This window comes from Amphiura filiformis, chromosome 5 (assembly GCF_039555335.1).
Source record: "Amphiura filiformis chromosome 5, Afil_fr2py, whole genome shotgun sequence".
In the NCBI taxonomy this organism is placed as follows: domain Eukaryota; kingdom Metazoa; phylum Echinodermata; class Ophiuroidea; order Amphilepidida; family Amphiuridae; genus Amphiura; species Amphiura filiformis.
The window spans coordinates 31,075,440-31,089,888 of record NC_092632.1 but is presented as its reverse complement, the minus strand read 5'-3'; the positions used below and the strand labels follow the sequence as shown (position 1 = coordinate 31,089,888).

The 14,449-nt window shown below is 36.5% G+C and overlaps 1 protein-coding gene across 1 annotated transcript; it reads left to right on the top strand.

Moving 5' to 3' along the window:
• The first annotated feature begins 73 nt into the window (after nucleotides 1-73).
• On the top strand, nucleotides 74-13,209 carry LOC140152962 (protein ZNRD2-like). The gene is made up of 4 exons (XM_072175516.1): nucleotides 74-198; nucleotides 4,485-4,642; nucleotides 8,794-8,878; nucleotides 9,425-13,209. Exons 1-4 carry the CDS (start codon nucleotides 171-173, stop codon nucleotides 9,901-9,903), a joined length of 750 nt encoding a protein of 249 aa, XP_072031617.1. The 5' UTR covers nucleotides 74-170; the 3' UTR covers nucleotides 9,904-13,209.
• The last annotated feature ends 1,240 nt before the right edge of the window (nucleotides 13,210-14,449 follow it).

The following is a 14,449-nucleotide window of genomic DNA, read 5'->3' as shown; positions in this document are numbered from 1 at the left end:
ACGAGCGCATGCAAAGACTGCGAGAAGATTATCGCTCGATAATTGATTGAAGCTCCTTAGCAAGGTGGATAAAAAACAACTCCCTAACTTCTTGAAATTCAGTTTCAGTGTGATTGTTGTGCACATACGTGGGAAGTTTCATTAAAAATAACTGAATTCAAGATAATATAATGAATGGACAAAGTCATCACGCTCATGGTAAGTTAAATTTCATTTCAGAGTCTCGAGTTATAAAGGGAAAAGCAACTGATTTATTGCACGGGTTGTCAATTAAAGTGTTTTTCTTTCAAAATGCTTTAAGCTTACCAATAAATACCATCCGACCATGCCTTGCTCAGTCTCAGTGCGTTGCAGGGTTGCCAAAAGATTTCAGCCCGAATCGCGGGTCAAATAATCGAAAAGTCGCCCAATTTTCACTTTACCATTGGTTTCTATGGGGCAGGAAACTAGCGGAAGTCGCGGGAGCCAATGTTGAAAAGTCGCCCAATTTTTTTCTTAACCATAGGTAGGTAGAATCATAAAATTTTGAAGTTTAAAATATCTCCTTCAAAATGAAATTAAATGAAAGATGACAATTTTCTTTAAAAAATGATGGTTCAACCATGTCTGCAGGTTAAATAATTACGAAGTTATGACCAAAAGTATGTCGCCTTTTCATTGCCCAAATTTGCATTGGCAATTGCAATTTTTTGGATCACAAAAAGTTTGTTCACCTCTAATCATGGCTTGCCATTTAGCATGATTCGACATTTTCCCATTGAAACCTGTGCTAAATTTTAAACCATTTTAGCTAAAATCCGCTTTACTTTCATGATGTCCAGTTGCTTGTGTGTGGTTTAATAGGCATCTGGGAATACACCCTACATAAAGAGATTTTACAACATTGGATTTCTAAAGAATAAAAATGAATTTTGAATTTGCCCCCATTCGCTTACACAGTCACAGTAAAGTACACTGCCCATTTCTGCTCACATGGCATGCCATGAAGATAAATTTTAGTATGCTATAAAGGGCACCCTCTATAGTCAAAGATGTGAATCTATCTACCATAGGTTTCTATGCCATGGGACCGGAAATTGTCAAAAGTCGCGGGAAAAATCTTCAAAAGTCGCCCAATTGGGCTACCAAATCGCGGGTTTGGCAACCCTGGTGCGTTGAGTTATATACTAGTAATACATGTACAGTAGGGTGATTCACAAAAAATGAAATTGGTATTTTTCAACGGGACACCCCCTCATTTTGTTCATTTTGGTAATAAAATTATACCTGCAAAATATGAAAAAATTCAAAAAGTTTAGGGGTGCTACCGGTCAATGAACTTTTGTACACAAAGTCAATGGGATTTTTGTCAAAAATTTCAAACGCTTATTTCAGGGCCTAAAAAGTCTACCAGGCTTGCAAAACTGAAGTAAATGTTCAATGATATACCTAACTTTGTGAAAACATGGGTTTTTACCAAATTAAAATTCATAGTTGACTGTAATAATAAAAAATGTTTCAAAAGTGACAGAGGGAGTGTAGCTCAAGAAAAGAATACCCTGGGATATCCCCTGGAATCCCACCAGGCACCCCAAATTTATACCTTATTGAACTGAACTGTTGATAAAAAAAAAAGATTAAAATTCTTCACATATTAGTTTACCCCAATGGTGATACCAGCTTTTGAAATCTTATGTAATAGTAACTATCAAAATCCATACATCTGTATCAGGGGTGGTCATTATATTGTACAGTGTAGTACCCCAACTGTAGATTTAAATTGAAATGAGCTTAATTTCCCTTGCTCGAGAAGTCTCCAAGAATTTGCTCACTGATTCTCAGGTGGTGGATGACATGAATCGAGCCGGCAACTTGTGAAACCGCCCGGCCGTATGGCATTTTCAATATACTTGATTAGTTTTGTGGGGTTCATTATCGAACCCCAACGGTTTTAGCTTGTATTTATATTACTTATTAACATAGGCCCATTTGTTTGTGATATTTCAAGCGTTTTAAAATTTCAAAATAATCCCATTCAATTACACGGCTGACGACGATGAAAATTTACTGAATTTAGAGAATGCAATGCGGCCACCACCTGCTGATTCTCTTGGTCAGGCTGACGCAAAACCAGTGTGCGCAGTTCCCCTTTCTCGAGCTGGTTGCTATGCTAGGGACAGGCATAAAAAATTTCAAATTAATTCTATTAACATGAATTGTTGTTTTATTGGAAGGGAGAACTGAAACAATTTGACACCAAAACCAATCTTCTACTGTATTGCTAAGTGAAGTTATGACGAAATTACTGTCGGAACATTGGGCCATTTTCTCTGATAAGACTTGCCATAGGAGTGCATGGGGGACTTGATCATTTTTGTGCCCCCCCTGTCAATTTTTTTTTTTTTCATTGTAATTTTATCTAATTTTTGTTGAATGTATGTTATCATTTCCAACACATCTGTGAAATTTTGTATGAAAATTCAATTTTTAAGGTGGTAAAAATGTGGTCAAATTTTGCCATTTTCCGGTCATTTTGGGCCCATTTTAGGCAAAAACAATGATTTTTCCCAAGCGATAACAAAAAAGTGCTTTCTCCCAGCAAATAAGTAAACTGGAATTGTTTTGTGAAAAGGATGAAAGTTTTTGTCAAACCATGTTTCCCTTTTGTCAGAAGATGAATTTTGGGTCAAAATAGAATTTTTTCCCAATAATGCCCTTTTTGACCCCTTTTTGACCAAAACGGTGATTTTCACCAAGGCATATCTCACAGAAAAAAATATTCAAAAGTGAAGTCAATGTTGCATTCTGCTTCCTAAAGCATTGAATCTGTTGTCAATGCAAACTAGAGCATCTGAAAACGATTCATTTTGGTTTTATTCATCATTTTATCCAAAAATGGTGTTTTCAGTGGCACAAAATGGCACAGATTTACATAGGGCTTTATTCAGGCGGCATAGGACACGCAACACGGACGTACGAGGCTGGCGAAGATACAGGGCTGACAGCCCCATTCACAATACACGGTTAGCGATTATAAATGGACAATTAACATACTTGCAGTGGGGTACTTTGCAGAACCCCAACGGTTTTAGAGTAAGATAATTTTGCTTTGACACCACATAACAAATTTAGAATTGTTTGTGAAGATTTCATGATTATGTGTTAATCCAATGGCGACGTCAAAAATAGCGATATCGCATCCACCATCATCTGGCTTTATTATCAAGTAAAATAAATAGCGCCCTCGCTCAGATGTGCCTGTCCCTAGCTATGCACGCGCTTGTGCAAAGGGGACGAAGGGGACGATGTTCCCGGATGTCCGACCGAGTGAATAGCTTCACATTACTATTAGGCTAGATGAGAGACCTTTGCAATTTGCATTCAAAATCTAGTCGGATTCGCTGAAGCTTGATCGAAAAATCTATCATTTATGCACGATGACACGATAGTTACTGCGTGCATTTAGATAGAACTTACTGGTATTACAAAACTTGTCTGTGTAGCGTTGTCACTTTTTCTATGCTTTTAAAACAATTGTTCTGAATGTCCAATTTGGCTACAATTTTGCTGGACTAATATTTATGTACGGTATCTTAATAGCTGAAGTGTTTGCTTACTTTTACTTTTAACCGGAAACACAGGCGCTGAAGTACAAATTCCGACCATATTATGGGTCCGTTTAATTCTGCAACCTTGCTTGATGAAAGTTGTTTTGACGACTGTCAACTGCGCGCTGATTGAAGATTTGAGAAAATCCAGTGCTGGGCAAATCAATCCATCTCCCGATTTGCAAAGGTTGACTTGTCATTGCAAACTGATGGTGATACCCTTCCAGTTCTTGAATATGTGAGCCCAACACTACACGTGTTGATCACCTATTTACAATGGCAGACTGTGTGATGTGGCAATCACTCAAGAAAAATTGACACAAAATGATGTTTTTCGTGAGTACAGTCATGGTGAATTGCTAAAGGAATATAGGCCTACATGTAGCACATGTGTCACTAATATGTCAAGAACAATATCCTCATATTTGAGACAATAATTAACTTGAGGAAGAAGTTTTTTATTCATATGCATGACATTGGGCCCTGTATGGCAACCGTGTACATGTGCCCAACAAAGTACGTGACATTAGCGAACTGAAGCATGACACAGTGTAAAGCAATGGAAGTTCAGAAGTAAACACAGCCGAGCACAACAGGCAATTGCATCAAAAATGTTGCTTAAATTACACTTCAGCAAAATTTTAGACTGTCCAAAATAGGCAAATCTTGCTCCAAAGATACAGTTGACTCATCAAAATAACTTTCATCCAAATTTCAACATTTGCAGAATAAATTACCTCCGGTGCAAAAAAGTGCACCCCTGTGCGACCGAAAAACGGAATACACTCTAGTATCGAATGCGTAACTATCGTGTGCAAATTCAAAGCTAGTCTAGGTTCTCGAGTAAAATTTCCCCTTCCTAAAGTTTGAATTAATTATTATTACACTCATTTACAGCAATGGATTCAGACGATTTTGAGTGGACACCACCAACTGAAGCCGAATTGAAAGTAATACAGGCCAAACGTGAGAGAGCAGATAAAATCAGCAAACTCATGGGTGATTATTTGCTGAAAGGATACAAGATGCTGGGTACTACATGCAAAACTTGTGATGTAAGTCTGGGCTGTAAAAAGAAAATTTGGAAAAAGAAATGATAGACATGACATCATTTAAGGGGGTACTACACCCCTGCCCATTTGTGCCTATTTTTGCATTTTTCTTAAAAATTATAGCGCATTGGGCACAAGTAAAATTGTGCTGATCCACAAAAAAGGTGATACTGACAATCCATCTAATTTCCGCATGATTGCTCTTGCCAGCGTTATTGGAAAACTCTATCACCAAGTGCTTGCCGAAAGATTTGAGAAATTTGTTATTTCTAACAATCTTATTGACATTAAGTTTCAAAAAGCTTTCTTGAAAGGCATTAGTGGTTGTACTGATCATAATACAATTGTCCATGAAATTTTAAGTCATGCTAAAGCTAACTCTAAGACTGTTCATACTACCTGGTTTGACTTAGAAGACGCCTTCGGTAGCGCTCAACATTAGCTTATCTATCACACTCTGAAGAGATTAAATTTCCTCCTGTATTCAACTGTACATTAACAATCTTTATTCATCTCTCACTGGTAGAGTTTCCTCAAAGGACTGGACTTGAATCAATTTCAGTTTAAGAAAGGTATTTTCCAGGGCGACCCTCTTTCACCGTTAATTTTATCCTCTGCTTTGATCCTATTGTTCAAGACCTCATCGCCAATTCCAATTTTGGTTACGATCTCAATGGTACCAAATTCATCACCACCCCATTTGCTGATGATTTTTGCCTGATCACAAGACATAAGAAAACCCATCAACGTTTCATTAACGCATCACCGACCATTGTTCTTCAATGGGTCTCAAATTACAGCCTTCCAAATGCAGATCGTTATCCCTTTCTGCAGCCTCCCCCACTTCCATTCTTTTCAACATTGCAGGCGTTGAGGTCCCAACCGTTGAAAATGATTCTCACAAATTTCTTGGTTCCCTCATTACTTTTCGCAACAATTCCTCGGATATTTTTGAATACCTCAAGGACAAAATTTCTTCCGCCCTGGAAAATATCGAAACTTCTGTTATTCGTAATCGAATATAAGATTCAAGTTTACACAAGATACTTTCTTCCCTCGTTACGCTACCATTTGACAGTCAATGATCTCTGCTTTTCTCATCTCCAAGCGCTGGGCGCTATGTGCAATCGCCATTTGAAAAAATGGTTTGGTATTCGAAACCCGCACCCTTGCCTTTATTTTCATGCCTAATGGGCTCAACATTCGATCCATTTCTGATCTCTATCTTGAGAGTCATGTGATGACTCATATTTCAATTAGAAATAGAAGTGATGAGCTTGTTAACCACTGCATTGATTCCAAATTGGATAGAGAGCGAAAATGGACTCGGAAGAAATCAGTGACTGTCAGGAGTGAAGAAATATTTAAAGCAGTTGGGGAAAAGTCAAACAAGGTTACCATTCAGAAAACTTCCGCCAAGAAAAAGTTGACCGATTCAATTTCTGAATTTTGGCATAATCATGTTCGTTCTCTTGCAGTGCAAGGACGTTTTATGATCTCCTTTCCAAGGAATCTTCCTGCACTCTCTGGCGTAGCATCATTTTCAATCTTCCTTCGAGAGTCAGCAAATTTTTGGTTAACGCCCTTGGCGACTCTCTGAACACAAGGGTCAACCTTGCTAGGTGGGGTAAATCTGTTTCCAACAAATGTTTACATTGCTGCAACAAAGAGACTCTCAATCATGTTCTAAATAACTGTAAAGTCTTTCTGGACCAAGGTCGTTATACTTACCGTCATAATAGTGTTCTGAAATATTTTATATCTGTCGCATCGAGCTGGCCTCAAAGATTCGGATGCAACCATTTTTCATGACATTCCAGGTGAAGCTGGCTTTACCGGTGTCACTACCATTCCTACTGAATGTTCTCCAACCAACCTCAAACCTGATCTGGTAATTCTTTGGAAAAATCTCAGGAAACTATTGATTGTGGAACTGACCGTTCCCTTTGAGCATGGTATTGACAGGGCCCATCAGTTGAAACTCAATAAGTATGCGCCTCTTATTTCTGATATTCAGGAAAATGATTTTGATGTTACTTACATTCCTGTTGAAGTTGGCTCTAGAGGTTTCATTTCGCAAGATAATGCTGACAGGCTCAAATCATTCACTTCTTTAGTTCACTCCCAGATATGTCACAAGGAATTCCGCGACAAGATTTCCAAAATGTCCATCATTGCCTCTTTTGTCATTTACCATGCCAAAGACGAAAGGTCTTGGGACCAGTGCAATTTGCTCAGTGCATAATGTGATAAATAATGAAATCTTATATCTTTTTATGTCTTTAATATTGCTATTTCTAGTGCTTATATGTTGTTATACTGTATTTGTCCGCCCTGCATGATCTTTTATACGATCTGTCCTGGGCTTATTGTATTCCTTTATTGTTCAATGGTTTTATATGTATTTTGATAATAAAGTGATTTGATCTCTCTACATTGTATATTATAGGGGCAAGGACTAAAATTACTGCACTGGAAATTTTATTTCAGCACAGACAACAGTTGTGGGGTTACAGTAAAAAATGAGGGAAAACCAATATTTGATCAATAAATCAATAACTACTTGCTTTGAGTTGCTGAATTTTTAGTACAGTAGTTGTAGTCCTTGCCCCTATAATATATACATATCTTACTTGCCACCAATGTGCTATAATTTTTGAGAAAAATGCAAAAATAGGCATACAATTGGCCAGGGTCATACATGACATAAAACGCTCCTCAACTGCATACATTGACGCAACGCGCAATTGGCGTTAGTTACATGGATGCACAAACTTTAAGCTCGCAGTGCACGATGGACCCATTTTCCCATGCAGAAACAGTTGTAAATGAGAAACGTACACATGGCAGCTATTATTATGACTTCAAATATGTCTGAAAATAGCTGCCTTTTTGCTTAGTTCAATTGGATTTGCATTTGCTTAAGTATTGACTGAGATATGAAGTACTATAAAAACTTTCACTAAAGGCAGTTATTTTATGTGTGTGTATAACTGTATATATAATACAATAGCTGCCGGCCGTACTTTTACTGGTTGCCTCTGTCCGAACTTTAAGCTCATGGTGGACCCCCTTCCCGACCTCCGATTGAATTTAAAGTTGGATAAATGGCACAGTTTGACACTAGGAGCAAAAAATATGGTTGAAATGAGGGGCACTTGATGCACCCTAGCCAGGGGTGTAGTACCCCCTTAAGTCAGTAATTTGGAAGTATGAAGGAGCATTCCGATAATTCTTTGTAGTTACATTTCAATGGGGCTACTTTCAATCAAATTAGATTTAACCTCCTTTTTATTGTTAACTTTCAGGACCACGAGCTGTAAAAAGTAACAGCATTTAGGTGATTTATTTACTGCAGGCTACAAGTAAATTTTTAGGCTGGCAGTGATGTAGAATGGCAATTTTATGTGACGCGGTCTGCTGCATGGAGGCTAAAAGGCATTTTAGAAAATTAAGTTTAATACTATAAATTGTTACCGGTACCTGTATACAAACATTAGGCTATCATGCTGAAAACACCAAAGGTCTAGCATACCGGTACTTGGTTCTAAAGTTATGAAGTTTTGTGATGTCTATTGTCTATGTTCTTATTAGGTATGGTACCGTACATGTATTATATTGTTTTTTACTCCATATTTTTGCCTTTATCTCAATTTCAAATTTGTTGCCTTTTGCCTCCATGAATCAAATCATGTCACATATTATGATATAATTACTGAAAGCTACAAAACACTACAGAGACAAATGTTACCATTGTTTACAATACATATATGTAATTTTGTTCTGATAATTTACAGAGAAAATGTTGCAGGTTACTTTCTTGAAAATTTATGAGACTTCAGCAATATGCAAAAATTATGCATGAACCCCCATGAACTATAGATCGTACAAACATAGAAGACTACATATTTTGGCAAGTCTGAAACAATTTATTGAAGTCTGCAAAATCACAGTGCCCTTTTGTAAATCTAGGTGTCATTTAAAAAAAATTCTTGTAATAAATTGCATGACACTTCACATGCTTTTATGTCTGATAGTTACTATCAGAACAGGGAGTAATTTACTCCTGATGACCTGATCTATGTGTAAATATTGAATTTAGAATTAGAAATGTACTTTTTTGACAATTTAAATTTGACTTGTTTTGATCACAGACCATTTTGCTCAAAGATAGACAACAGCGAGACTACTGTGTTGCTTGCAGTGAACTAGAGACAGAACATGCTAAAGACGATCCTGGTAAGTGATAGTGCAGAAACCTGGGGGCAGATTCACACATATATATTTCTCTTTAGAGGACATGCTGTAGCTGTGTACCAACCTCTATGTACTCTGTTGCAGTTGTGTGGAACCATACCCTACCCCCGCGACCTGTCAGATGTGAATATATCTTAAGTTTAAGACACCTAGCTGTTCTTGATTTACATTGATTGTAAAGGCATCCACTACCCATGACCAGTGTAGACAGGGTGGGGCCAACTACATCCCTAGATGGCTGCCATCACAGCCCATGGTTTTACAATACGGCCAGGCAGCCGCTCAGTATTGGGAGTTTGAAGCAGTATATCTATATATCTTGAGATGTATTTGATGAATCTTGCCCTGCCACACACACTCTCATGGTTCACACATTCAATTCAAAATGAACCATGGGGCAAGCAATAAATGATTGAATTTTGAAAATAATGAAGTATTTATTAATACAATGTAATTAAAAGTTTAAAAAAGTCTCAATTTACTCATATTATATTTTTGTATTTTGTTCTTGATCATTCCACTTTGCAGCTCTAAGTCAACAGGCAGCAATATCACAGGTCCAAGAGCACAGACATGCCATAGCAACCAATGCCACAAAACAATCCTCTACAAATCCCAGTAGAGCAAATGGTCATCAGTTACCATCCTCCTCTTCATCATCATCGGTGAGACAACCTCCAAATCAACCTGCAGTTCCTCGACCAGTTTCTGAGTCAATGGACACCCATGAACTTCCAATGAGGTCTAACTTGCTTGGTCAGCTGAATGCTAGTCATTATCAGAACAGCCCTGTAAGCAGACCCTATCCAGTGCAAGTATCTCCAGAAGTAGGCGTTATAGTTGGAAGCTCCCTGGAGGCAGTTACAAGGAAGTTAGCCTGGGCGAGTCAAGAGTTGTGCAGTTCGCATTCTGTGGAGGCCAGTGCTGGATTGTGTAATTTGATTAAATCATGTGCTGATGCTATTGCAGCACTTCATAGATTTGCACCACAGGAACTGACGGATTGATTTGAGACAAAGTTACTTGGTCAGTTAAATCTTTTCAGGACCTTTTTTTACACACAAAAAATGTACAACCATCAAAACACTGTTGAATCAATAAATTTCTGGCAGTTTGAATGTGTACTCAACCATGCAGTGGTAACCATATTCAATACACTGCGTCAAGTCGAACAACTTGGTATCAGATGGGTGTGAACAATCATACCACGTCACGCATGCTCATCAAACAGTCTGTCGCCAGTGTGTGATTGGTTGCTGCATCTTTCTGAACTAATTTCCAAAGATTTTTGATCAGCTGCTGAAAAAGACTATTGTTAGTCATGAAATGTGTGCATTTGAAGAGCTTTGTTTCAAAACCCCTTACTTGCCACATCAAAAATCATCAAAAAAATCACTGATATATGGGGTTTGCAACAAAAGCAGTTTTTGGCGGGATACTTGGGTAAGATGAGCATCCTGCCAAAAACTGCTTTTGTTGAAAAACACCTTATATCAGTGATTATTTTGATGATTTTTTGGTGTGTTCTCAAATTTGGGCAAGTGGATGTAAGGGGTTTTGAAACAAAGCTCTTCATTTATAGGGAATTACAGGTGTCACAGTATTTAATGCTATATGATATATTGATAATAATAATAATAAACAGGCACTTAATATAGCGCATTATAACGAAGAGCCTCAATGCGCTTTACAACAAAATATACAAGCAAACATCGAGGGTTGACAAACAGAAGGCCTTAACTCACTTTTGGCCATGTTGAGATTTTGGTACCAAAATAATCTGTAATACCCACAGATTCTTAAAATCATAAGCCTTAACTCAATTCAACTTCCTAATGCATCTATAGCACAATAATACTTTGTCACATCTCAAGCAAAAATATAATTTTACTCATTTTTCTCAAAAAGGCACTTTTTGAGTTAAGGCCTTCTGTTTGTCAACCCTCGACATGATCTTTTAAAGAACCAACACGATTAAGAAGACAGTCAGAAGGAGAGCAGAAACAAGGGGAAAAGACTGTAACTCAAACGTGTTGATTTTACAAAGCATGCAAGCAATAGATAGTAAAATACAATTACAGAAACAAAAAATATAAGCAAGCAATAGAACATGATATGTGAATGGTAAAATACAAAAATATCAGATCAAAAATATTAGATAAAACATTTCAAACATGCAGCAAGAATTAATAAGAGAGTATGGATGACCGGCATCCACGCCCTCGGCAATAAAATAACATGGAAAACAAATCATATTAAGCATATATTGGAACAAAATATTAAATATCAATATAAGCATATACATTTGAACAAAATATTGCATATCATTAAAACATACATTTGAACAAAATATTGCATTATCATTATAAGCATACATTTCAACAAAATATTGCATATCATTAAAACATACATTTGAACAAAATATTGCATTATCATTATAAGCATACATTTCAACAAAATATTGCATAACATCAAAGCATACATTTGAACACAATATTGACTGTCAATAAAGCATACATTTCAACAAATATTGCATATTATTAGAGCATACATTTCCACAAAATATTGCATTATCATTATAAGCATACATTTCCACAAAATATTGCATTATCATTATAAGCATACATTTCAACAAAATATTGCATAACATCAAAGCATACATTTGATACAAAGTAACCTTATACAGTACGATCAACTTCAGTTTAAAGGTACTATAATGTACAATCTTTTAAAATGAAATTGGCTAATGTTTTTGTCCCAACTTACAACAAATTGGAATCGGTCAAATTTGTTGTGTTTACAGGACAATGGAGCAATTTTGAATTAATGTCGTAATTATGACATTACCATCAAGCTCCACGTTAAAAAGCCAAGACAGCCAGTGGGTTATATTCCATTTTACCTGATTATTTTGACTTAAAATGGACAGAAACCTTCCTGACTTTTACAACTAATATTATTTCATCATTTTTAGTGAAGAATAAAAAAAATATTGATAGAAATTGTGCAGTACAGCATTTTTAAGTGTTGTTCACAGAGTGTGCTACTTGTACTCGCTTTCAATTAAGTATAATATCATTATGGGGTGGGTTTTTTTCACAAAAAAATCTTATTTCAACATATCTTTTTATATACATTGTAAGTAATATATCTAGTATTTTTTGTGTGTAGTGAGAAAATTGTATACAGTCATGCATGTGCCACAAATTGGGTGATATGAGGGCAAAATATGTTACCTGGTTGAAATGGGAAAATCCTACATGCTTTCCTACTTACATGCTTTGAAATCATCTCTTGTTCAGCATTCAAAATAGTGTTGGCCATCAGCCTGTAACTTTTTGGCCAGGCCGATTACTTCCCTGACTACATGTAGCAATCTAGTTGCAGGCCCGGTTGGCTGGTAACTTTTCAAAGATCATATTACTGTGGAAACTCTTTAATACGAAATTGGTGGGGCCACAAAATTTAGTTTTGTCTTATCAGGATTTTGTCTTATCCATCACATATTACATAGGGATTCAGTGCCAGGGACCTGAAAATCAAGCTTGTCTTATCAGGTTTTTGTATTATCAGAGCTTGTATTAACGAGTTTCCACTGTAGTTTTTAATTATTCAAACACATGACTTGTGAATGCATCATCATTTGTCAACTGTCATTATTTATCAAATCAGTTACGAAGCACGGTAAATAAATTTAATGTCAATCCTTAAAATTTCCTGAACAGAAACTTGCAATAAATATTTCAACTGCTGCATTAACCAGTCAAGTTCTATTCTGTGAGTTATATGTAGTACCAATGTATAATTAGCATACTTGAATTGTAGTATGAAGATAACAGTTTTCAATTGTCTACTTCTTAAATGGATCCCATGATTTGACATGGCTATTTCCTAATCACGCTGTGTAAAAAAGCACTGTCTGCTGCAGCATTTCATTATTTTCATATAATGTCATTATTAGCATATTTAAAGAGACCAGGTGGTTCCCTGACAGTGGCAGTGGGGCCACACTTGCCAGATAAAAAAAAAACTAGACTATAGTCTGGGATTAAAAGCTTTTGGCTGGTAACTTTTCACCCTGGCCTGCAACTTTTCAGAGTTACAGACCTGGCTGCCCAATACCTTTTTGAGGCATATTTCTAACACTGCTCTTATTTGTCAGACACCTATAAAAGTATATATTGCTGTAAAGTAAGGAGACAAATGAAACTTGATACACTTTATACAGGGTGCCACAAATGTCATATTGAGTAGAAAAATAAAATGTTGTGTAAAAAGTACAAATGTTGGTATATAGTCTCATTTACTACCATAAACTTTTACATTGATAACACCCCTTGAGGTTTGTCCGAGATATTATAGGCTTTCTGAAACAAGAAAGAATGCAGGAACTTCTACTGATAAGATTTTCTATGTGTATCACTGTCACTGTCAAATCTGATGTTGACAATGCAATATATCAATTAAGTCAAAATACAAAGTTCAGAGACCACATTTATGCCATTTATTTACCCTCAAAATATTACCATCTATAATAAATTACTGAGTTTCAAGTTTTCGAATTGATAAGGCTAAAAACTTCTATGTTTTACATTATTTCGGAAAACAGATTTTTGCGTTGCGTAGAGCAAAGTTGTCCGCACCCCAATAAAACGTCCAATTTTGTTTTTGTTTACGTTAAGGGGGTACTACACCCCTGCCCAATTTTGTGCCTATTTTTGCATTTTTCTCGACAATTATAGCGCATTGGTGACAAGTAAGATATGTATATTATAGGGGCAAGGACTACAACTACTGCACTGGAAATATTATTTCAGCACAGACAACAGTTGTGGAGTTACAGTCAAAAATGAGGGAAAACCAATATTTGATCAATAAATCAATAACTACTTGCCTTGAGTTGCAGAATTTTCAGTGCAGTTGTTGTAGTCTGCCCCTATAATATACATATCTTACCTGTCACCAATACGCTATAATTTTTGAGAAAAATGCAAAAATAGGCACAAAATTGGCCAGGGGTGTAGTACCCCCTTAAGGGTGTCAAATTATGTTAATTAGTTTCAAAGGCACTGGCAGCGCACTGCATGCTAAAACTTTTCATGCCAACACAATACACTAATGTTGAAATAGCCTGAAATTGGCCTTCTGTTTTGGCATTGGTGTGAAGATACTATGCCTGTAGTCTGGATGGTCATTGAATTACCTATTATACAATCACACAGTATTATATAATACCAGGGACTGTGTATGAACACCTAATTAGTCACACATCAATAAAGTCAACATTTACTCAAAAGGATGAAATGTCCTTTTTGGAAGATTGTCAACATCTCATAATGTCCTTTTTGTAGGTCAAGATTGCCATCATGAACATCTCATACCTATAAGGGACGCACCATTTTATACTCGGGGGGTAGGAAGTTAGGGTCGGGGAAAGAAAAAAAATTTTTGGCCGCCTGGCGGTAATTTTTTTATTTAAATTTCATGCATTTATACACAGTTAGGTGGTGGGGAAAGGTTTTTTTTTAAGAATTGGTGGGGAAAGTGTTTTTT